Source organism: Tachysurus fulvidraco, chromosome 17, assembly GCF_022655615.1.
Source record: "Tachysurus fulvidraco isolate hzauxx_2018 chromosome 17, HZAU_PFXX_2.0, whole genome shotgun sequence".
Taxonomy (NCBI): domain Eukaryota; kingdom Metazoa; phylum Chordata; class Actinopteri; order Siluriformes; family Bagridae; genus Tachysurus; species Tachysurus fulvidraco.
The window spans coordinates 7,568,371-7,594,817 of NC_062534.1; the positions used below are offsets into that span (position 1 = coordinate 7,568,371).

The 26,447-nt window shown below is 31.6% G+C and overlaps 1 protein-coding gene across 1 annotated transcript; it reads right to left on the minus strand.

Moving 5' to 3' along the window:
• Positions 1-35: 35 nt before the first annotated feature.
• ergic1 (endoplasmic reticulum-golgi intermediate compartment 1) lies at positions 36-26,323 on the minus strand. The gene is made up of 10 exons (XM_027154593.2): positions 26,168-26,323; positions 18,372-18,433; positions 16,775-16,847; positions 15,390-15,484; positions 11,135-11,259; positions 10,787-10,891; positions 10,631-10,691; positions 2,719-2,819; positions 1,722-1,844; positions 36-1,612 (listed from the first exon to the last, which is right to left on the minus strand). Exons 1-10 carry the CDS (start codon positions 26,185-26,187, stop codon positions 1,505-1,507), a joined length of 873 nt encoding a protein of 290 aa, XP_027010394.2. The 5' UTR covers positions 26,188-26,323; the 3' UTR covers positions 36-1,504.
• Between the last annotated feature and the right edge of the window lie 124 nt (positions 26,324-26,447).

A 26,447-nucleotide genomic window follows, 5' to 3' on the forward strand; every position in this document is an offset into this window, starting at 1 on the left:
GACCAGAGACAAACAACAAAACAGACCAGAGCATATTTGAGTTTGTTGCTGTAAGCCGCTTTGCTAAAAGTGTTAGCAACAACAACTTGAATTTTATTATTTATTCACAATATGTTCTTCACAATGTTTCAGTCTGAATTAAAACATAATGTGAAGAAGCGGTTCAGTAACACAGATGGCCTGATCAAGCTTACCAAAAACAAACTATGAGGACAGAAGTTTTATCTGACCAAAGTAAAAAAAACTGGGCAGAAGTCCACATAGAAAAATAGGTTGAAAAACAAATGATCATGGAGAAAATTGTCTCAGTCAAGCATTGTTTTTTTAAAATTCTAATGAAATGTATAGCAACTTTGCAAGGTTTGTACCTTGCTCTACAAAGTGGTTGTGATTTTCTGACCTTACTTTTTCAACATGTGCACAAGTTGCCATGTGTACTTCTAAAACACTGCTACATATAGATAAGGTTCACTCACTTATAAAGTACGATGTCTGTTAATCATACGTTGATCAGTTACCTCCTTGTTTCAGGTCATTCCTTGACACACAGTAAACAAATTACATAAGCTACTTTCCACATGGCGAGCTGTAAACAGCATGGAATGAATATATACAGTATAATAAAACTAACAAAACATAGGAAAGAAACATTACAAAATAACATCCATACACTTCATTTAAAATCCTTTGGTGGGCAAAAAACAATTAAAATTTCCCTTACACAAGTGACCAACATAATTTAAAACCACTAGAATGTACCATCAGAACCAGTTTTATCCCTTCACAAATAAATGAACCTCCTATAAAACACAGAAACATTTACCTCCACTGAGGGAGGTGTGTCAGGTTAAAACACTTTAAGGCACAAGAGCCCATCTGTGTAACTAATTCAACACTAACATGATTTTAACATTGAACAATTCAGTATTTCATGCAGTTCAAAACATCACCCACAATAGTTAATGTAGGCTAACACTACTTCCTTTATCTTTGTGCAATTTAAAAAAGAAACCGAGATATTGTACAGGATTCAAGGTTCACTATAATAATCTCACTGACTGATTTACTGTTTGACCTACTGTAAATATGAACACATTCTGAAAGGTTACCAGGTTTGGACAAAAAAAAAAAAAAAATACATCTATGGATTATACAGAAATGACCAAGAAGCAGGACTTCTGATGACCTTCTGTAAAGTATGTACTAACAACTCGGAACCAGTACAAAAATACAGTTAAGGAATAATTATAGAAAAGATGCAAAATTACATCATAGTTTAAAAAACCTGCATTCTCTTAATCTTAACAGTTTCTCTCTGATGTGTGCAATATCAGATGTTGAGAATGTTTCACCAGTCAGATGGTTTAAAATGCTGTAATGTAACTGTGTAACTGTAATGTAACCTTTCTAAATGAGAACTGGGGGTTCATAGTGGAATACCAGGGCAGGCTGGACAGTCAGCGGAGTATAAATAAGATGTCTAGTAAATGGGACGAACTTTTACTCAGGACATCTTTCCTATTTGGATCTTCTTCCATGCCTCAGAGGCTGTGAATATACAGGAGTCAATGATGCCAGCTACTGTAAAAGTGCCACCGATAATGGCACAGATCTGAGGAAAAGGAAAGCAGAGTGAGTCAATAAGAGTCATTCAAGTGAGTGAATAAAATGACAAACTATTTGAATACCTCTACAGAACAGTGTGCGTGTGTGTGTCTTACAGTTGTGATGAAGCGGTAGAGGGGCTGCCTCCTCTCTGTGTATTTCACTGTGATTGGACTCAAATCATAACGAAACCAAATGGCTGGGATGATGCGCCCTGTGTGACTGTAAGCCACGTATTCCTGATAAAATAAACCGCAAGACAGTTTTCAGTTTTAATTTAATTTGTTCCTAATGTGGATTTGATCTGCAAATTACACACAGATTAACACTGCGAGCACTAAGTAAAAATAAACACCAAAACAATACCTTCAATGCTTTCTCTGTTTCAATTAAAAAACAAAATGGTTTTAAAATGCCAGAGCTAGCACTTCACCTACTAATTCACTGTTTGCTAAACTCATAAAATGTTGTCTTATAGACAACATTCTTATAGAAAGAATAAGACACCCATCTCTTATAGAAAGACTCATAATTTAAAAGTATCACACCTCCAATTATAGACACATTTTTATATTGACAGTGGGCTGACGTGATGCTGACAAACCCAAAGATGATCATTTTCCTAACTTTCCTGAAGCATTACCTTACTCTGATGCTAGATCAGTCAACGAAGGATTTCATTTAAACAAACAAAAAAAACCCACATCATTTTTATAAATACATTTAGTTACATTTAATTATAGGGCATCCATAAAATATTTATAATGACTAAACAGTCATTTCTTCACCAGACTCTCTCTCTTTTTTTTAACAAGACAAAACTTGTCCTGTTATCAAATAAAGCAAAGCATACATTCCTCTGAAACAAAGCACTGAAACTCCCTCCAAAGATGCAAAATAAATGTCTCCTGACAGAAAGTCTCAACAGGGTAATTCAAAATATCTGTAAATTTTTTTCCGTTTAATATTAACGACAGATTTTATAGTCTGTTTGTTATTTATTATAACATCATAAAAATAATGAGTGCAACAAGTGAATCTGCTGTCAGAACTGCTGTTATTGAAGAGGAAAAAGGAGATTTTTACTAACTTTGAGCTAAACATTTATTTTACCTTGTTGGCCACAGTGTACTGGTAGGAGAACTTCTGCTTTCCAGACAAGTCCTCATACACAGTGGGAACGATCTTGAGAATGTAATCGTGGGAAGCCAGAGCTGAGGAAACAGAATGACTTTACATTTACGGCATTTAGCAGACACCCTTATCCAGAGTGACTTACAACTGAGCAACAAGGGCCTTGCTCAGGGCAGCTTGTGGCAGCTTGGTGGACCTTGGGTTCGAACCCAAGACCTTCCAATCAGTAGAGCAACACCTTAACCACTGAGCTACCACATCCCCCACTTTAGACTTGGCACAACAAAGAATTGACTAATGAGAAACTGATTCTTATGTCTAAAAAAAAAAGCCAATCTGGGATTCTGCCAATTCTGGTTTAAAAACAAAAAAGTTAAGCTTCCAATTATGTATGATGTAAGAAATGAATGAAGGGAATAACTTAAAAACATCCAGTAGATGGTTAAAAATGGACAACTATACAGTTTACTGAGTTTAATGCTGAATGCTCTAAAGCATTTCTATGTTAAAGCTGAATTCCATATACAGTTGTAACCAGATATTTACATACACTTCATAAAAAAACACAAAAACTTTTATAAAAATACATAAAAATTCTCCCTCGCTCGATTCTGACATTTAACAAGTGCAAAAATATGTTAATATTTATTATTGATTTAAAACAGAAAAAACAGAAAAAGACGTGTAGGGAAGGGAGGAAGCGAAAGAAAACAAAAAAAAAAAACAAAGAGAAAAAAAAAAAAAAAAAAAAAGTCATAAAAAAAACCGAAAAAAAAAAAAAAAAAAAAAAAAAAAGAGAAAAAAAGATAAAAAAAAAGAAAAAAAAAGAAAAAAAACACAACAAAAGACCCAAAAAAAAAAAAAAGAGAAAAAAAAAACAAAAACAATAGGATGGAATATAAAAAACCAAAGGACAAAAATAAACAAAAAAAAAAAAATAAAAAACCATGAGACAAAAAACAAAAAAAATAAAACAAAAAAAAATGATGAAAAACCAATCAAACAAAACAAAAAAAACAAAAAAGAGAAAAAAAAAAACAAAAAAAAGAGAGCACAAAAAAAAAAAACTAAAAACAAGAGAAAAAAAAAAAAAAAAATAAGATGAGAAAAGATAAAACAAAAAAGAAAAAAAGAAAAAAAAAAAAAAACAAAAACCGACGAAAAAAAAAGGAAAAAAAAAAAAAAAAAGAATACCAAAAAACAAAAAAAATAAAAAAACAAAAAAAAAAACAAGAAATAACAACAAAAAAGAAAAAAAAAACAAAAAAAAAAAAAAAAAACAAAAAAATAAAAAAAAAAAAAAATGATAAAAAAAAAAAACAAAAAGAGTCACAACAAGCAGAAAAAAAAAAAAAAAAAAAAAAACGCAGCAATAAAAACAAACCTAACACAAAACCGACGAAAAAAAAAAAACAAGAGGAAAAAAATAAAAAATAAAGAAAAAAAAGAAACAAAAAGACTAAAAAAGAAAAAAAAAAGCGAAAAAAACGAAAAAAAGAAAAAAAACAAAGACGCAAAACAAAAAAAAAAAAAAAAAAAGATGAAAAAAAAAAAACAACCGAAAAAACACAGCAAAAAAAAGAATGAAAAATAAAAGGGAAAAAAAGAAAAAAAAAAAACACAAAAAATAAGGTAGAAAACAAAAATCAAAAAAAAGAACAAAAAAAAAAAAAAAAAGAAAAAAAAAAAAAAACAAAAACAAAACAAGAGAAAGCAGAAAAAAAAAGAGAAAAAAAAAAAAAAGACGACAAAAAAAAAACACAAAATACAAACGAGAGAAAAAAAAACAAATAAAAAAAAAAAAAGAAAACAATAACAAAAAAAAAAAAAAAAAATAAGAGAAAAAAAAAAAAAAAAAAGGACCCACACAAAAAAATAATAAAAATAAAAAAACAAAAAATAAAAAAAAAAAAAAAGAGACATAAAAAAAAAAACCCAAAACACTAGAGAAAAAAAAACCAAAAAAAAAAAGGAGAAAAAAAAAAAAAAAAACACAAAATAAAACCAAAGGAGAAAAAAAAAAAAAAAACGAGAAAACAAAAAAAAAACAAGAGAAAAAAAAAAAAAAAAATAAAAACAAAACCGACGAAAAAAAGAGAGAAAAAAAAAAAAAAAAAAAAAAACACCAGACAAACAAAAAGAAAAAAAAAAAAATTAATAAAAAAAAAAAACAAAAAAGAAAAAAAAAAAAAAAAAAACAAAAAGAGAAAAAACCATAAAAAGAAAAAAAAAAAAAAAAAAGCGAGGGAATAAAAAACAAAAAAATTAACACGACTGAGAAACAACAAAACAAAAAACAAAAAAAAAGAAAAAACGTGCACTGAAAAAATAATATATAAAAGAAACCAAGACGAAACAAAACACAAACAAAAAAATGAAATAAAAAAAAAAAAAAACAAAAGAAAATAAAAAAAAAAATAAAAGAGACAGAAAAACAAAAAAAAAAACAAAAAGAGCGCCAAAAAAAAAGAAGAATAAAAAAAAAAGAAAAAAAAAACAAAGAAGAAAAAAAAAAAAAAAACAATAAAAACAAGACGAAAAAAAACAAAATCAATAAAATACGTGAGGAAAAAAAAAAAAAAAAAAAAAAAAAGAGGAATAAAATAAAACAAAAGAGGAAAAAATAAAAAAAAAAAAAAGAGAATAAAACAAACAAAAAAAAAAAGAGAAAGCCAAAAAAAAAAACAACCGAGAAAAAAAAATAAAAAAGAGAAAAATAAAAAAAAAAAAAAATACAATAAAAAAAACTACAACAAACGAAAAAAAAACCCCAAAAACAAAAAAAAAAAAAAAAATGAGAAAAAAAATAAAAACAAAAAGGAGAAAAAAAAACAAAAAAAAAGAAAACAAAAAATAAAAAAAAAAAAAAAAAAAAAAAAAAAAAAAAAAACAAAAAAAAAAAAAAAAAAAAAGAGAAAACAAAAAAAAAAAAAAAACAAAGAAAAAGAAACAAAAAAAAAGAGAAAAAAGCATAGAAGAATACAAAAAAAAAAAGAGAAAAAGAAGAAAAAAAAAAACCAAAAAAAAGAGAAAAAAAAAAAAAAAAAAAAAAGTCAAAAAGAGAAACAAAAATAAAAAACCACAAAAAAGAGAAAAACAAAAAATAAACAAAAAAACAGCAAAAAAGAGAAACCAAACAAAAACACAATCAAACAAAAAAACCAAAAGCAGCACACAAGACACAACACGCAGACCACACACACAGAGGAGAGACACACAACAAAGGCCACCACACACACACACCTAGCACGAGACACACACCACACACACAATCCAAAAAAAAAGAATAGAAAATAAAAGCAACAAAAGAAAAAAACAAAAAAAAAAAAAAATATGAAATAAAAAAAAAAAAAAAAGAGAAATAATGAAAAACACAAAAAAAAAAAAAAATAAAAAAAAAAAAAAAACTCAAAACAGAAATAGAGAAAAAAACAACGAAACAAATAATAGAGTAAAACAAAAAAAAAGACGATCACAGAAAGAGACCAAAAGGAGGGACAAAAACAACAAACAGAGACACACAGACTACACCACAGAAGAGACATAAGGACACAACACCACACATCCACCGAAACAGGACACCACACCACAAACACCAGAACCACAAAAAAACTGAGAAAAAAAAAAAAGAGAAAACAAAGAAAAAAAAAAAACAAGAAACATAACAAAAGAGGAAAAAAAAAAATAAAAAAAAAGGAGAAAAAAAAAAAAACAAAAAAAAGAGACACAAGACAATAAAAAAAAAAACAAAAAAAAACACTCTACTCACAAGTACGAATAAAAAAATAAAAAAAAAAAAACTAAAAGAGAAAAAAAAAAAAAAAAAAAAAGAGCCACAAAAAACAATAAAAAAAGAGAAACAAATAAAAAAAAAAAAAACAAAAAGATTGAAAAAAAAACAAAAAAAAAAATAATAAAAAAAAAAAAAAAGAAAAAAAAAAAGAGATCAAAAACAAAATAAAAAAAGACGAATAAAAAAAAAAAAAAAAAAAAAAACAGAGTAAAACAAAAAAACAAAAGAAAAAAAAGACAAAAAAAAAAAATTTTAAAAAAAAAAAAAGCAAAAAAAAATAAAAAAAAATAAGAGCAAAAAAAAACAAAAAACCAAAAAAAAAAAGAGAAAATAACTAAAAAAAAAAACAATAAAACAAAGAGACACAAAAAAAAAAAAAATAAAAAAAAGAACGAAAAACAACAAAATTTAAAAAGAGAAAAAGAAAAACAAAAAAAAAAAAAAAAAAAAAAGAAAAAAACATAAACAAAAAGAGAAAAAAAAAAAAAAAGAGAAAAACCAAAAAAAACAAAGAAAAAAAGCACAAAAAATATAAGAAAAAAAGAAACAAAAACAAGAAAAAAGAAAAAAAGAAAAAAAAAAAATGAGAAAAAAAAAATAAACAAAAAAGAGAGAAACAAAAAAAAAAAAAGTAGGAAAAAATAAAACAAAAAAGAAAACACAAGAAAAAAAAGAAGACAAAAAAAAGAAACACTAAAGAAAAAAAAAAAAGAGAAAAAAAAGAGCAAAAAAAAAATAAAAAAAAAAACGAAAAAAAAAAAAAAAAACAATATGAGAAAGAGAAAAAAAAACGAGAAAAAAAAGAATAATAAGAAAAAAAAAAAAAAAACAAAAAGAGAAAAAAAAAAAAGAAAAAACGAGAAAAAAAAAAAAAAAAAAAAAAAAACAAGAGAAAACAAAACAAAAAAAAAAGTAAAAAAAAAAAAAAAAAAAAGAAACACAAATAGAGAAAAAAAAAAAAAAAAAAAGAGAAAAAAACAAAAAAGAAAAAAGAGAAAAAAAAAAAACAAAAAAAGAGAAAAAAAAAAAAAAAAAAAAGAGAAAAAAAAAAAAAAAAAGAAAAAAAAAAGATGAAAAAAAATAAGAAAATAAAAAAAAAAAAGAGAAAAAAAAAATAAAAAAAAAAAAAAGAGAAAAAAAGAGAGAAAAAAAAAAAACAAAAAAAATCAAAGAGAAAAATAAAAAAAAAAAACAAAGAAAACAAAAAAAAAAAAAGAAACAAAAAAAAAATAAAAGAAAAAAATAAAAAAAAAAAATACAGAGAAAAAAAAAAAAAAAAAAAAATAAAAAGATACAAAATCAAAAAAAAAAAATCAGAAAAAATATTAAAAATAAAAAAAAAAAAAACAGAGAAAACAAAAACAACAAAATAGAGAAAAAAAAAAAAAAACAAGAGACCACACACTAAAACCACACACAGAGCACACACAACACAACATCAGAGAAACAAACACACAACACAGAGACCACAAAAACAAAGACACACCACACACACAAAACACAGAGACACACACACACCACAACACAGAGACACAAACACACAAAAACCCCCCCCCCCCCTCCTCACCACTGCACGCTCCCCAGGTAACGCTATACCCTGCTCATCCCATCCAAAAAAAAACAAAAAAAAAAAAATACGAAAAAAACAAATAAAATAGAACAAAAAAAAAAAAAAGCAGAAAAAACAAAACACAAAAAAAAAAGATCAAAACAAAAAAACCAAAAGACGACAAAAAAAAATCAAAAAGAAGAGAAAAAAAAAAAAAAAAAAAAAAAAAAAAAAAAAAAAAAAAATAAAAAAAAAAAAAAAAAAAAAAAAAAAAAAAAAGAGAAAAAACAAAAAAAAAAAGCAGGACACACAGCACTATATCAAAAATAAAAAAAAGAAAATAAAAAAAAAAAAAACAAAAATTAAAAAAAAAACAATATAAAAAAGAGGAAAAAAAAAAAAAAAAAAAAAAAGAGAAAGTAAAAAAAAAAAAAAAGAGAAAGAAAAAAAAAAAAAAAGATTGTTGAAAAAAAAACAGAAGAAAAAAAAAAAGTAAGAGAAACCAAAAAAGAAAAAAAAAAAAAAAAAAGAGAAAAACACAAAAAAAAAAGAAAAAAATGAGAAAAAAACCTCCCCCAAAAAAAAAAAAAAAAAACAGAGCAATTCAAAAAAAAAAAAAAAACAAAAAAAATACAAAACAAACAATAGAGAAAACAAAAAAAAAAAAAAAAAATAAACAAAAAAAATAAACAAAAAATAAAAAAAAAAAAAAATAAAAAAAAATAAAAATCAAAAAATATAAAAAAAAAAAAATAAAAAAAAAAAAAAAAAAATAACAAAACTAAAAAAATAAAATTAAAATAAAAAACAATTAAAAAAAAAAAATAAAAAATAAAAAAACAAAAAAAAATATAAAATAAACTAAAAGAGAAAAAAAAAAAAACAAAAAAAAAAAAGTAGAAAAAAAATAAAAAACTAATACAAAAAAAAAAAAAAGAGAAAAAATAAAAACAAAAAACCATAAAAGAGAAACAAAAAAAAAAAAAGCACACAACAAAAAAAAAAAAGAAAAAATAAAAGGGCTGAAAAAAAAAAAAAAAAAAAAAAAAATAAAAAAATAAAAAAAACAGCAAAAAAAAAAATAAAAATAATAAAAAAAAAAAAGAGAAAAAGCATAAAACAAAATAAGAGAAAAACGAAAAAAAAAAAAAAACAAAAAAAAATACTTAAAAAAAAAAAAACTAAATAAAAATAAAAAAACAGACGAAAAAACCCAAAAAAAAAGAGAAAAAAGAACAAAAAAAAAACAAGGAAAACCAAAAGAGCAAAAAATAAAAAAAAAAAAAAAAGAAGAAAAAAAAAAAAAAACAACAAAAACAAAAGAGAAAAAAAAAACAAAAAAGCTCAAAAAGAGAAAAAACAAAAAAAAAAAAAAAACACAAAGAAAGTAAAGCAAAAAAAAAAAAAAAGAGAAAAAAAAAAAAAAAAAAAAAAACAACTCGTGAAGGAAAAAAAAAAAAAAAAAAAAAAAAATAGTCATGAAATAAAAAAGAAAAAAAAAAAAAAAAGAGAAAAAAAAAAAAAAAAAAAAAAAAGAGAAAATATAAAATAAATCAAACAAGAAAACAAAACGAGAAAAAAAAAAAAAAAAAAAAATGAGAAAAAAATAAAAAAAACAAAAAGAGACAAAAAAAACTACAAAAAAAAAAGCAGAAAAAACAAAAACAAAAAACAAAAAAACGAGATTAAAAAAAAAACAACCAGATAGAGACACAGATCAGAAGAGATATCAGAGACTATGACAAACTAAAAAAGAGATAATATACATAGATTCAAACAGATAGAGAGAAAAATAAGAAAGAGAAATAAACACAAAATTAACAAAGAGACATATAAACCAAATGAGATAGAGACAAATATAGAGAGAGAGAGAGCAGCATACAGAAGATACAAAGAGAATATAAAAAAGACAATACAAATATAGAGACATAGAGACAAAAAATAGAGAAGGCAATAAAATAGAAAAAAGAGACAGAGGATATAAAAAAGAGATACATACAAAAAAGAGAAACAAAGAGAGAGAAAAGAGAGATACAAAAACACAAAAAGAGATAAAATAGAAATATAGACAAAGATAATAGAGACAAAAGTAGAGAAAAGATAGAGAGATATAGAGAAAACAAACAAAAAACAAAAAAAATCAGAGATATAAAAGAGAGATTAACATATAGAGAGACACAAAAAAATAGACACACAAAAAACAAATAGACACACAAAAACACACACACATACACACAAACACAAAAAGAGACACAACATATACACACACACCACACATATACACACACACCACACATATACACACACACCACACATATACACACACACCACACATATACACACACACACACACACCACACCTACACACACATATACACACACACACACACATATATATATATACACACACACACACACACACATACACACACACCACACATATACACACACACCACACACCACACATATACAAACACACACACACACACACACACACACACACACACACACACACACACACACACACACACACACACAGAGTAACATACCATTAGACCCAAGTCTGTTGGCCCCACCGAGGGCGTTGAAAGCACCTTGGACATTTTGCACCTGCAACACAGAATGCACATTTTCTTTTAAATGACATGAATTGTCTCTGACACACTGTGCTGAATAAATAATTATATACTAGATGAAAGTGCAACCTGAAGCTTGTCCCCAAAGGCAAGTTTATGAATGATGTGGGTCATGTCGGGGTTCTGCGGCTGCGCTGTGGCGCTGTGTGTGGAGACGTGAAAGTTTCCAGGGACCTACAGAAGAAGAAATGTGAAGAAAACTATCAGGCAGCCTGATACATTATAAACTTCTGCCTGACAGATTTTGAGTATTGAATAGACCTTTGTGGTTTGTGTAAATTGATGTTCATTATTAAATCAGAGCATAATGTCATTTATACCATTGCACACTATGTCTACTAAGGTCACTGCAAGGTTGGGAGGTAGAAGAGTGTGTAATACTTTATGTCTCTGCATTGTACATGGTCAGTTTCTTACTTTATTAATGCTGAATTCACCCTCAAAGCGACAGCCATAACCACTATTGAGTGGCACCTTCATGGAGTTTTCAATGTGGCCAACTTCATGACGTCCCATTTCATCTTGGATGTCTAACCCCACCACTGTGAGAACGACAGAAAGAATAGAATGCTTAAAATGACGAGATAAGACCTGCTTAAATTCAGTGATTCTCAAACAGACAAATATGAATACTTTTAGCTGAAAGAAAAAAAAACCGAGCATGTATTTTCATAAACAATTTAAATATTAGACTCATTATTCCAATGTGTACATTAATATAGTGAACATTTATTGCAGCAATACTGCTATTTATTACTGAACTTTCCTCGTTATTATTATTATTATTATTATTATTATTATTATTATTATTAATAATAATAATAATAATTAATAATAATACGAATAATAATAATAACAAATAATAATAATTATTATTATTATTATTGTTATTATTATTATATTAAACCAGCTATATTAATGAAACTATATGAGCACAATAATAAATACAATTATGCAATGATGGCCTGTGATTATTTATTTTAAATAAACAAATAGACCCCCATGTTTACAACCATTGCTCAACAGTACATTACACCAAAATACTCCATTGTCACTATCCAGAAATGTCCAGAAATAAGGGTAAAATTCAATGGATAATAATGTTTACTTAATGTATACCTGAGTAATTAATTCCATACTGAGACTCTGGATATTGCTGGTATGTGGCACAGAAATGCTGACCTCTGGCACTCACAAGTTCTGATGCAATCATACAGAGCTACTTAAGAGGAGACTGATGAAACCTCTATGGATCAATGCCGTTTCCATTGCATCAACTCTACACACAGCAGAAATCTACGTCATGAGGCAAAAAAGCAAAAAGTTCATCTAAATCCAGCTAAAATGTCACATGACTCGGACGTGTTTTTTTGTTTTTTTTTTCCACAGGGCTAACAGAACAGTGGCCAGTCAAATGTGTGCCCACACAATAAATCTCATCCAAAATACACGTACAGAAAGTACGTGCGGGAAAATAAAACGTTACACATCAGATTTTTCCATTCAAAAATAACCTATGCGATGATGACTTATTGGCAAAGGTCACTAGAGGAAACAGCTTTATATGACGGGATAAACAGCTAAATTCCATCTCTGAAGTTTCTTAAAACGAAACATACATATAATGATTAAATCTAATCTGTGTAAATGCAAAGATTGCTTCCAGAAAAAAAGGAAATGCAGGGACAAACACTTGGATTAAGCCCTTCCATGTGCTTTAGAAAAAGGGATTACAGATATTAGATGTTGGATTTCCTAATCAATGGCCCTGGGTTATACCGCTCTCTGCAGTAGTGTGACATGTTAAGACAGACAAATCTTTATTTAACACTTAAAAAGACAAAATAAGGCGTTATGTTGATGGAGCTTGCTATTACAGTATTTGAAGTCATTATTGTGAAGTGTGTGATGTGCTTATGAGTCATCAGAAAGACGAGAGAGACATTCTCATCTTAAAACACCAACACAAGCAGTTTTTAACCAGCTGGAGGACACGGTTTTTATTGGGTAATGGAAAGGGGTTGAGAACACGGTGTTCTACCAAGATTCATTTCCAGGATGTTTCACTTTGTATCATTTCGTATTGAGTCAGTCACATTTTCAAAACTTGTGGAGTTTTTTAAATATGTCACTAACTACTGGCAATTAAATAAGGAAAACAGTGCAATGTCAAATAATTACATCTTTGAATTGAAAGATTTATGTAGTTTTACTTCATGGCACATTCTCAGAATCAGACTCAAAATGAGTGGTTTTATAAATCAAGGCAACTGCAAGTTACTGTAACTTTAGATTATTTTGTAGAAGATATTGGACATTGCTAGCATCAGACAAACATGAGCTAGATGTTCAAATACAAGAAAAAAGCTGTATGATCTCAACATCAGAATTGGATCTGTATAAAATATTCATAGTACATGGAGTACAGTTTCTTCTTCAAAACTATTAAACATGTGAAATATGAGTTTTAAGGGCAGAGTTCATTGGTTTTTCAAATAATCTTTCACTGGCTTTCATATTTCAAAACACAGATACAGACGGTCACTCACACATCTCGCACTTCGCTCTCGCACTTCGCTCTCGCACTTCGCTCTCGCACTTCGCTCTCGCACTTCGCTCTCGCACTTCGCTCTCGCACTTCGCTCTCGCACTTCGCTCTCGCACTTCGCTCTCGCACTTCGCTCTCGCACTTCGCTCTCGCACTCGCTCTCGCACTCGCTCTCACACTCGCTCTCACACTCGCTCTCACACTCGCTCTCACACTCGCTCTCACACTCGCTCTCACACTCGCTCTCACACTCGCTCTCACACTCGCTCTCACACTCGCTCTCACACTCTGCTGGGCAACAATTAAATTTTCTAATTAATCACATTGTTATGCACTAAATTCAATAATTAATTCAAAAGAAGTGTATTACATACTTAAAAGTACTACTATATGAACAAAAGTGCAATAACCAACATACCATATAACAAACCATAATAAGTGGTTTGCAAACACTTAAAACAATTCGGTGCTTTTTAACAGCAATATTCCCTTTACATAGTAGCAGTTAAAATATTCTGACGTGTAATTCTTGTAAATCATAACTTAAACTTTTAATGTAATTCAATTAAATATAAAACCCTAAGCTATGTGTTACTGCCAGGGTGTCATTTTTGTGTCTAGTTTGTTAGTCCAGAGCCTCGATCATATAACAACACATTCCGAGCAACAGCATACTGTATATATAAATCTTTTTTTTCTTTTTCTTTTCTGAACAGGTACCAGCAGAAACATTTTGGAAGAGATTTCAAATGAAAATGTCCATTTAAGAGTTCAGTACAATGGTACCCCGCTTATTGACCGGCTCAGACATCGACCTTTTCTCTTAGCGAACAGTTTTTCGACCGAAATTTGCGCCCGATAAACTACCAAATGCCAGCTTATCGACCTCGACCCACGTAGCGCGACGGGAAGGATCTTTCCAGTCCCGCCTCAGCCTTTGCGGAGAGAGCATCTATCGTAAATTAAACTTCTGTTTTGTGAACAATATTAGTGTTATTTAGCAGTCAATATAACAATTTAGTGCATGTATATTGTATATACAATACTTTGTTTAAAGTGTAAAGTCTCTTGGCAGTGAGGGCTCATCCACCTCCAACTAACACCACCACTCAGCCTCCTCCCGCCCACTCCATCAAGCCATCACTGTGACTTAACAAGTACAGTACAGTACAATCTTTTTTTTGGTTATATTATTTATGTACCTGTATTATTTTATGTATTATTTAGTATTAATACTGCTAAAAACGGGGCAAAAATTGTTAATTATTGGGTATCGGTTGAGGTCGGGAACGGATTAATTGTGTATCCATTATTTCTTATGGCATAATTACATTCGCTCTTCAACCTTTTTAAGGTTTTAAGGAACAGATTGAGGTCGACAAGTGGGCTACCACTGTACTTTCTTCCATTTTTCTGTCCCTGCTGGTTCTTTTCTGTTGTGCTGTACTGATTAACATCCCACACCTCCTGTGACCCAGGGTTTGTCTGTACGTGTATTCAGAGCCAGTGAGCAACAAACTATCAAATAATAAGAATAAGAAAAATTGTGTTAACGTGCGATAAAATAAATGTGTGCGTGTGTGTGTGTAATATATATATAAATGGTAATGATCATGGCAGTAAAATAGATTTCCCCTTGTTCCAAATTTCAATAAAAATCTGTATTCTCTGATGTGATCAGATCATTTCAGTCAACAGTAAATCCTGCTCATCTTTACACTGGTAAGGAAGTTAAAGCCTGAGATAAACAAACATTAAGTTCAGAAACTGGCGACGTGGCAGTTTTACAGTTTTGCCATAAAAGCAAGAGCTATTTCTGTAACATTCGCATAAAAAAGGAGGAAGGATTCCTGCATCTGACAGAGAGGTTCAGCCGTTCAGTACATATACTGTTGTGAAAATTCACACAGTATGATGGCAAATTAAATCTCATTTTTGGTGCTGGAAGTCTTGGTCTAGTCAGCAGTGCACCACACATAGCGTAAACTAAACTTCATAATAACAGTAACAAATAATACAGATAGGAAGGCTATTAATATTGATTGGGAAAACCAAGAAGGGAAAAACAAACCAACAAACAAATAAAAGAGAATGAATATTGATGTAGTTTATGTATATACTCACAATCACAGTGCAAGTTTGGCAAACTGATGTTTAAACTCACTTCAATCTTCCCTCCACTGTCTTTATCTGGGTCATCCACATACAGTTCATTTACTCTGTAAAGAAAGTCAAATGTCATGTCAGCGACATTATTATAATCTGCAACAATGATTACACCACATGATATAATTGCTGTATTATCTCTTATTAGTGTAGCACAATGGATGGATGGATGTATGGATGTATGGATGGATGGATGGAGCTTTCTGTATGGAATTTGTCAGTGCCAGAGGACTTCTCTGTAACATGAGCATCAAACCCAAAACCCACAAGGCAAATATAGCACACACCCTTGGGTCATATGACCTGGAGAAGCCCATACTGCAACAGCCTGTAGTAACTAATACTCAGTAAGTACTAACTACTACTACACTTTAATGCTATGTAAAAGTTAAGCATATATACACAGAACGCATCTTACATTGCTGAAATACTTAGTTGCTGCTTATGATGTAAATCACACTTTGTTTTTATTTTGATTGTTTTTGTGATCTGTACAACACGCTCATGCATTTCAGGTGAATAACAGACAGCAGTGGGAGCAAATTTGTTATATTGTTATCGACCTTTATCTAATCTTGCCCTATTAATAGGTTTGCCATAAATTATTTTTAGTAAAGTTCCACTAAAAAGCAACTTGTTTGTAATTAGGAAAAATTACAGCATAAATTCTGATCTGTGAAACTTTCAGTAAAAGTATAATTACAGACCTTACAGCTTCTCACAAAAATGATAATGTGTACAGGGAGAATTTCGGGTCTGACAACCCTGAAGTAACATGACAAACTCTATCATTTTTAACTGCTAGATACCATCCCATTCATCTATAATGGAAATTATTATTATATGTAAGTGGACGTTCTGTTGTGTTTTATTCATTAGATAACAAACAAATTGAGATAATAGAACTTTAGTGTGTTGTAATATATTCGTAAAATATGTTGTGCTTATTTCTGACCAAGATATTAAGCTTTAACACACACACACACACACACACACACGAAGTGTTCAGCTAAAGCATGTCTCATTTCCTTCTTTCCCCACACCCATGCTAAGCAAATAACGTTGAGAAGAATCAAAGTGAATATCCTGTGTGAAACTCACTCTGACTTACAAGAGGCTATAACATTGGTGCATTTTGCAAGCAACCCTGAGATCAGCTTTGATATTATTTCACATTTACATAACCGTCTTCAGTTATGTGTGGTATGTAAATATATAGAGAAGTTGTTTAACAGGCTGTCGCTATGGCAACCTGGTGACTCATAGACCGCAGCAATGTTTTGCCCCGTAGAGCATTAACTGTCACTTGATGTAAGCCTGGAGAAAACAGTGGCAATACATACATTTCTGTGGCTATGAATCCCGTCAGCTCGGAGAGGAAGAGGAAGAGCATGAAGACGCAGCAGCAGATCGAGACTGTGGTGTGGGAGAGCAAGGATAGGAACACACAGTTATTCATCAGGGGTTCCGGTTCAACAATTATAACTGAATTACTGTAAATATTACAAACAGAACCCACGTTTAAGACAATTCACTCCATAAAGGGCTTTATAGCTAGAGGTCTATACGAAGCACGTTACTAAATCACCCTAAGAGATTTTAAACATATACCATATACTATAAAAGATGAAAACATTTCTACATTTATAATGTTAAAAAGTATTTTATAATGACATTCAAGGCAGACATTCATCCGTCTGTTGCAAGTACTTAAAAAGTGTGAAGAAAGTTTTTTAATGGTGCTTCCAACACATTGTAAAATGACTTACAATATATTCTGTAGCTTCTTAAAACATATCAATAATCTGTTTTCTCTTCTGCCATTCCCCCAACCTCCCCTCACCCTGTATCTCTGTTTGGGAAGCCCTAGGTGTTTTTCCCCCTTATCTCAGGCCTTATTTTCAATATGAAACATACATGTTTTCGGTCCTATTCAACTGCTGAAAAACAGAGGTAAGATGAACGAGAACTGTGAAATTACGTCATTACATCAACCTAAAAGCGAGCGATACTGTATGTGGTTAGGATAACACGCTTCCTGTACACGTCAGTGTCCGTGTGATCAAATGAATAAACACACACACAAAAAAAAAAAACAGCTCAAGTAAGCAGGTTGTGCCGGGCCTTATTTACATGGAGACAGTCACTAGTGAGTCAGAGAGTCACATGACACTATGGCAGACACGTCATTCTTAGGCGTGCTGCGGTTCCTTCCAGTTTACACAGGCTAATGTTTAGCTACAACACAAACAGTAGGGTGTGTCACGATGACAAAGACACCACAGATCCAGGTACTAAGAATATGATATCTGCTTCCATTTAGAAAGGACTAAAAAAATGTTGATTTGTAAGGAATCTTTAGCCATGTGTTTACCAATCATTAAATTTGAATCTCATTCATACTAGTTGACAGCCATTTACTCTGTTACACATGATAATATTCAGGTCTTGATTAAATTCTCTGTTCTTCAAAGAAATGTCCAACTTTCCCGGCAGAATAATGCCATTAAATACTAACTATTGCTTGTCATATCACGTCATGAGCAAGTCAAATATTTATTCATTGGGTACTAATTTTATTAATATGACTAAAGATGAGCTAAACCACATTAGGGCTCACCAGTCATAACAAAGGCCACAGGAATGCAAGTGGGAATGCCATTTTAGTGGGTAATATTACTTGAGTAATAGGGTGACACCTAAGATTGTGTAACTCTAAGTGCTGTTGTGTCATGAGGACTGAAACAATGAGCAATCAGTGAGGAAATAGTTGGAAGACTGGAATGTTTACAACATAAAGATTAGGGCAAAGAGTGCAGTAACAGATCCATCAGTACTAAAGGTGGTGGCATTAGGAAGTCTGGGGGAATGTTGTGGGGGGAACAAAATCCTGAACAGACCTGTGTATTAGCAGATAAGGAAGCTGTAAACACTACTTACTGAAGGCTCCAGTGTACGTGGGCTGGGTGAGGTCTTTAGGCACCTTCCTGTATATATCAAACCTGGAAGGAAGAAGAAGTTTGAGAAAAGGAAGTATAGTCAGAGGAAGCAGAAGAGAGAATAGGTTAAAAATGTAAAGCTCCTAGGTAGCACACACGTAAAGGCACATTCTGTTCCCAGCCAGTTAAAAGCACTGACAAGACCTGAGGAATGTTATCTATGGCAGAAGGCCAAGAAATCTTCAAAAATGGACTGCCTTTGGCGCCTTAACATCACGCCTTTTCCTCTATGCTCCAGACTTTGGCTTGCAACCCCTGCACTGAACTTTTACATTTTTGTGCTTTTAGCTGTTCACATAACAGTGTCACTGAGGTCAAAGTCAGACCTAACTGATTGGCCTTTTATCACCTAAAAGGAAGTAAACAATCACAACTGCCCACCAATCCTCACAAAGCAAACTTCAGAGATACATAAGGGCCATTCTTAAACTATAAAGAGATGAAAGCAGGTTTAGTCTATTTGCCAAAACAGTAACTCTGACTGCACTGCAAGACTGAGAAAAACATCAAGCGATTGTGCGTTTTTCAAGAATAAAATGCAGGAAATCATCTAAATGATCCATCAATAGAACATGACAATTTCCAGACTGAAAATAGTACTAATATAAAGATCTTTTATTTGCATATGGTTATTTCAGTGATAAATATAAATAATTACTCTAACACGCACACCTAGATGTAAAAAATACTAAAAACACATATTTCTTTGAAATTAAAATAGCAAATTTACATTACACTGTCATTAACTCACTAACTAAATTTAAAAAAATATATAAAATGCAGGTTTTTGTTAGGTATGCTGAATTTATTCTTCCTAAACAGTGTAAATATTCAATATTCAATCATTTTTATGTTCAAACGAATTTATTTAACAGATCCAACATTATTACTAAACTGTCAAAAGAATATGCATAGTGTTCATGTACCTCCACTACTCATTACACTGACCTTAAGTGCCTAAAAGTAATTAAATCACCCATGTGTCTTGGTGGATAAAGAGGAAACAGAGTTCATTAGTGACCATTTCAAACATGAAGAGCCGTTTGGAAAATGGGGGATTAATTAATTGTGTACATAATTGTGTACATGATTGTGCAGTAGCTGATAAAAATAAGATTATGGAAAGATTATAAAAATATCCAAAAGTCTCTCAGGGAAGTGAAAAATATTTGCCGGACTTAAACTGTATAAAGTGTTCTGTCTAAACATTTGTCTATATGGATCTGAGAGAGATTCTGCCTCTGCGTTCAGCATGGGGTTAATATCATCTCACCCTGTAGAAACAGCTTGAGCATTGCCTTTTTTAGGAGATTTCTTCAGCTATGCTCCCACACACCCCAACCATTTCAGGCCTTTTTCGGTGTTCAAATCGTTTCCCTGTGTCACAGCTTGGCCGCTCACATCGTCACACCAAAAACACAAACATCTGGGCACATTTCTTTCACTAAGTGCTTCAATGTGAAAATCAGATCTGACGTAATTGGGGAGGAGGAAGGTCACTACCTGTATCAAATATCAAATATGTGTGACGTACCCTCATCTTACCCAACCTCCTCTGTTCACAGGCTGGAGAGAGCATTTAATCTCACCAAAGGATATTTTATAGACAGAGAAAAGCTGTTCTTAAAAAAGAGACTAATGGCTAAAGCTCATTAAGGTTAATGGAATTTTCCCTAATCTTTTTACTGACCCACTATTTTCCAAATCAAATGCAGATGTCACAGCTTGCTCAAATGGTTTAATAGACTGAACCTATTTAATTACGGAACACATTTCCCTCACATGACTGAATTTTTTTTTTTTGCATACATTCTGGTCACCTGTCACACATACAGACCCCTCTGAAAACTGGTTATTCATTTGTCGTCCCTGAAGGCAGTAGATATTAGGCTTGGGATCAAAAGTTGAATATACGTTTAGAATTTCAGCTTTTAGACTACTGGCATTCATATGTAGAGTTGTTAAATGCAATTAGAAGTATTACAAAAATGTGACTTATTGGCATTTCTTGTTGCCCAGATGTTTCCTCTTAGACTAATTATTTAATATGAAAACTTTAGACATCTACTCTTGTTTTTGACTTCAGTTTCACTTGTGAAGACTGTTTGTTGTTAAAAGGATAAACCACCATGTAGATCAGAGAGCAGTCTATAGAAGAAAAGTAGGAAGAATATGGGGGAAAAGACCAAAGACCATTTTCTACCAAAATAATAGAAAGTGTGGAGAAGGAAAGAATCTACTCGTGGTTCAAAACTTACTGGCTTATCAATCAGTCATGCTGGAGGTTGTTTCATGGCTTTGGCTTGCATGGCTGCTTCTTGAGCAAGTTTAATAATCTTTACCGATGTAACTCGTGACTTAAAGAATGAATTCAGAATGAATTCAGAAATCTGATGACGCATTCTGTCTGCCAGTGCAACAGTTTGTTGATGTGGGTTGCTGCTATTGAAAGTAAGGGATATGAAAGCTGTTAATTACATCAATGTATTTCAAGACTGATCTGTTCTGACTTTTGCTCACATAAAAATTGGTATGATACAAAAGGTTCCAGGTTTTATGCTATTTCACACACTAAACTTTTGATACATCTTTTAATCTCAAACCGCTTCCCATCTAAAACTGTTGCAATTTCTAACGTTTTAAAAGGGAAAATAACCGACAGGTAGATGGTGTATTATGGGAAAATGTCCTCAGCCAACAACATAACCTCTTAACATAACACTTATTGGCAACATCAGCCAAGCCAAGTCTTGCATTTAGGCTGAGAAACCAGAGAAAGAGGTGAGGACGCAAGTGCACTAAGTTTCATTTGTTTATCTAGGTTAAAAATAAAAAAATTTTCTTTTTCCACACAAATCTGACTTTTTCCACACAAATCTGACTTTAATCACGGTGTCTGCATCATTACATTACTGATTAATCAACCCATGTTAACCCTGTTCCATTTACAGTGCAATACAAATTAGCAGTTCCCTGAATCAGCTTGCCTGAGTCAGTAGGATACATGACTGCATTTGCTCAAAGGTCATTAAGGAGTTGTGCATGTGCTACGTGCTGCTCTTGTTCCTTCATGGAAAATGCCTTTTCATGAAATTTACAACAGCGTAAGTGGCTAAATCCAGCACACCACATATTCACTATTCTGCAGCCAATCCTGCTGTTTAATCCTATGCCATTTCTCCAGCTGAGAATTTTTTTTTTTTACTCAGAAATGGATTGTTATTTAGTGAGTCATACAATAGCCTGGTTGTTGATAGTGTAACTGAAAACTGTGAGCCATTGTAAAAAGAAAAAAAGGAAAAAAAAATTGAGCACATTCTGTACCAAAGCATGAGCAAATGAAGTGGAGTATTTACATTAACATGAACTCAGCAGACCGGCTCTCACTTCCTTACAACTCAAACATGAACACTACAGACTGTTCTTCAAGGTGGTTTAGTTGAGAAATATAATATAATATAATATAATATATAATATATAGTACACCATAAATGGAAACATAAAAAAGGATAAAAAATAAATAAATCAAAAATTGCAATAACAGGCAGGTATTAAGCCATAATACTGTTAATGCTTAATAAAACAATAAGTAGGATATTGTTTTTTTGCTGCTCTGTGAAAGATCTATATTTTCTTCATTCTTAAATTTAACTGCTGATAATAAATAAATAAACATGTATATAAACCCGTGGTTGTTTTTTATAATTACCTAACTAAATTAATATAGAGTGTGATTGCTGTAATAATCAGGAGATGTTGTAAAACAAACAGAAGTTTAGAGGTAAAATAAAAGGTATTTTTTTTTTGTCTATGAGTAAACCAAGGGGATGTTAACAGCATGTACACAGCTGGCTAGAATCTAAATATGCCATAACATTCCTTGTTCTTGATAAATCTCTAAACACTAAAAAATCCTGAGTAATTAACAATCATGTGGAGAAGATAAGCACATTTTGGCTTTACATTTTAGGTCTAACTTTTAGGTTTAGCTGACTGGACGTACGATTTTACAAAAACAAATTCCCAACAGAGCAAATATTCAGTAAGTCGTTATGGATTTTGCTCACGAAGCTGGCGTTCCATATAGGAACATTTTGAAACAGTAGGAGTGGGTGACATTCAAGGAATAAAACATGATGAATCATGTTGTCATATGTAATTAATGACATTAAACAGTAACATATGAGCATGACCATAAAGCTCACAGCTAGAAGTACAGGCAGTTACTTATGCTACTGGTGTTATAGAAAATTCATCACCTCCTGCTTGGACAGATTCGTAACTTGTGCCTCATATGTACCTCAAAAATGAAAGCCATTAGATGAGCCACTAAGTTGGAAGGTGCTGTACTAATGTGCTAGTTCAAAAAAGAAAACCTTTTGGTCAAATACAATGTCAAATTAGTAAGATTAGCAAAAGTATTAGAACGGATATAAATTATCATTTGTTTGGGTGACCTATTGACATGACCAAACTGTTGCATTTTATGTTGCTTGTTTTCATGTTCAGGAGGTGAAATACCGCTGAGTTCCTTAATGTTTTTCCCCAAAAAACATTAAATATTAACCTGGCAGTGTGTTTTGCCTCATTGTCACGCTGAATGATGAAGTTCCTTCCTATTAGATTCAATGTATTTCTCTAAATTGGCAGACAAAATGTTTCTGTAAACTTCTGAATTCATTCTGATGCTACCATCATGAGTTCCATAATGAATAATGATTAGTGAATCTGTTCCAAATGCAGTTTTGCAAGCCCAAGTGATGAAACTACCTCCAGGATGCTTGACTGATTAGCTTGTATGTTTTGCATCAGAAGCAGATTCTTTTCTTTCTACTTATTTTGGCCTTTCTATTACTTTAGTGGTCGTCTTCCGTGCGATGAAGATTTTGGACCTCCACTGAGATGAGGCCGACTCTATGATAATCCTGAGACATCTACAGATGTACCAGCTCCAGTTGGACTCTGTGATACTAAAGTGGAGATCTGAACACCATGTGATCCTTACACCAATACAATTTTTGTTTGACTGTATATTTATAATCACACCCTCCAGTGTCACCCATATGAGGGTTCCCCTTTGAGTCCGGTTCCTCTCAAGGTTTCTTCCTTTATCACTACTCCCTTTTTTGTGTTTTTTTCCTCACAGTCCTCACAATGTTTGTTATCAAATGCTGTTGATTTCCTTGGCCAACCTGTATCATGTCTAGTTGATCGAAACCACTTGTATACTTTCTTTTAAAAGAGAAATCCAAATTGTTGTATTGGCTATGCTCAGTACATTACAAAACCGTGTACTGGTCAGCACTGCACTTATGAATTAGCGTACTGTAGAGTATTGTGTAGTGTATCTAGTTCTGTGTTGTCTCTTGTACTTCTTTATATAGCTATGTGGTCCTAGAGGATCGTTGTTTCATTTTACTGTGAACTGCACCAGTTGTACAGTTGATACCACAAAAAAATCTTTTTGATTTTATTTAGTTTTGCTAGATTTTCCCTCTTTTTCCAGCTTCAAAATGACTTGCTTTTCTTCTATAGACAGCTCTCTGATCTTTAGGATGGTTTAGACTTTTCAACAACAAATGTCAAAATCCGGGACTCACACTAAGTACATTCATTCAGAAATATTAAATGTTTAAACAATCAATCTAAAAAACATTTTTTGTCTAAAAATCATAATTCTGATTAAAGGCAAGGTCTCCGATTTTTGAGAAATGCTTCAGAAAACCGAGTCGGGCCAATAATAAACAAAAATCAAAACAAACGTGTAGCCAATGAGCAGAAAGGGGCGGGGCTTTTAATATGTGGCAGAGAGAGTGTTCAGTGCACATGTGTGACATTAGCAGAAAGCGGTTTTAACATTGACATGGAGGATAAAAACAAAAAAAGAAAGCAAATAAAGGCCTACGATAAGTCAAGAAATAGGACCTGTGTTAATATAGGATCAGCTTTCCAGCACTGGAGAGAACTGAAGGAGCGGGAAGTTGGCCACATATTCACAGATTGGAGTTTCCCGAGTCAATAACTCCTGAGCTAAACGCTGTTAGTACACAAATAACACCTCTTTCTATCGTAGTAATGTAGAGAGGCAGCTACAACCACATTTTGTGTAGTAACAGCGTTGGTTTTTCTTTGTTTCACAGAACTAATATATGCCGTCCTTTGCATGATTATGCTTGTGTCATTTTTGCTTGTTTGTTTATCTGCAATCGTATTGTTCTTCCCTTCAGCTATGATAAAGACACATTTCTTTCTATTATTTTCCTGGGTTACGTATGTTTGGGGGGGGGGCTATCAATACAGGGGTGGGACCCATTTGGGTTAGGGGCGTGTTTGTTTTGGTGACTTCATATGTCAACATTGGTTTTCAAAAATCGGAGACCCTACCTTTAATTGAAAAATGGGTTGTTTCAAAAAAGTTTGCGATCGTTCAAAATCATAACATATTGATGTAAATGTCAGGAATTCAATGTTGAAAGTCTGATCCATCACCCCATGTTAATTTTTTTTATCTCAAATCCAATATATACTTACAGCACAAACACATCGCTCAAATTTACTAATATCTTTTGGTCCTGCACTTATAAAGGACTAGTACCACTTTAAGCAGAGACTTTTTTTTTTTTTTAACTTTTCACTTTTTCACTGCTCGGGTATCATAACGTCAAAAAAAAATTCTTATGATTATACACAGAAAACAGATAAATATTATGATGTTATAAGCAAACACTTTTGGGTATATTCTAATCATCCTGACCAATTTCAGAAGATTAAGATAAGGCTCTCCATTTCGATGAATCAGACCATCCATGTAACCCAAAGTAAATAAAAGTCATTAGAAAAATGCAATGCCATGGCACCCTGACAGGATTTTAATATTTTTGCAATGTGTATCACAATGTGTGTGAACTGCTATAGACATCACAATCCCTACTCTGCAAATCCCTACACAATTCCTACAAGTAATACAAAATGTGTCTTCAAAAACTGACCCCCTCATGAGCTTCTTTTGACATTTTATCAATCTAGTTATATTCCTAATGGTCATAAATATGGGTTTTATTCATAGGTTTACATTTACATTCCATAGTGACTTACAATTTATACAACAGCAATTGAGGGTTAAGGACCTTGCTCAGGGGCCCAGGAGTGGCAGATTTGGTAGACCTGGGATTCGAACTCATGACTTTCCGATCAGTAATCCAACACCTTAACCTACCAAATCTATGACTGAATTCAGTGAAGTTTAATCATGGATTTAAAAAGTTACTGACTTGTTAGAGATGTAAATTTGCTATTAGGTAAATGGTTAACTTGCAGCTTGAAATAATAGCATTGCTTTCTGTTAAATTACCATTATGTAGTCATGCATTAGTGCGTTATGGCTTTCAGATTTTACACCTGTAATGTTCTATTTAAATTCTGTGATTGTTTTAAGGAAACAAGGTTTTTTAATATCTACATCTTCATCTGTATTCTGTCGATAGGAGACAGACACTGGATTAGAGGACACAGGCATCCTTCAGGGAACCAGTTATTCGAGGATGATTAGGGTTTATTTGAGTCTACGGGTGTTTTAGAGACATTTAGAGCTAATAGACACAAGTCACTACAGTACTGACAGTGTTACATTGTTTTAGATCCCCAGTCACTTTGTGTCCCAGCTCATGGGGGCGGGGCTTCAGTTCTGTAACAATAACATAACAAACCACGTGATAGCGACCTCGGGTTTCTACTCACCTCCGCACATCGAAAGTCATGATGTTTTCACGCTTTTAAACGAAGATAATGTTACCCAAACGTGTACCGTGATACAACTCCTAGCCCCTGCTTCAACCCTTAGCGCGTGAACACGGCGGAAATTACGTGCCCTAAGGACGCTTTGCACAATTCTATTGGTGCGTGTTAAGCATGGCTGATGATTCTGTTTCCGCTTTGTGACACGTGGATTCTACGTGTCACAAACAGCTCTGTACTCCCTATATGAGTGCACTACAGAGTGTACAGTAACATAGACTAT

Coding starts and splice junctions, on each gene's coding strand:
- ergic1 (XM_027154593.2), bottom strand. CDS start 26,187: ATGACTTTCGATGTGCGGAG. Junction 2,820..10,630: donor CAACAGACTTGGGTCTAATG/GTATGTTACTCT, acceptor CTGTTTCCTCAG/CTCTGGCTTCCCACGATTAC. Junction 1,613..1,721: donor TCTACCGCTTCATCACAACT/GTAAGACACACA, acceptor CCTTTTCCTCAG/ATCTGTGCCATTATCGGTGG.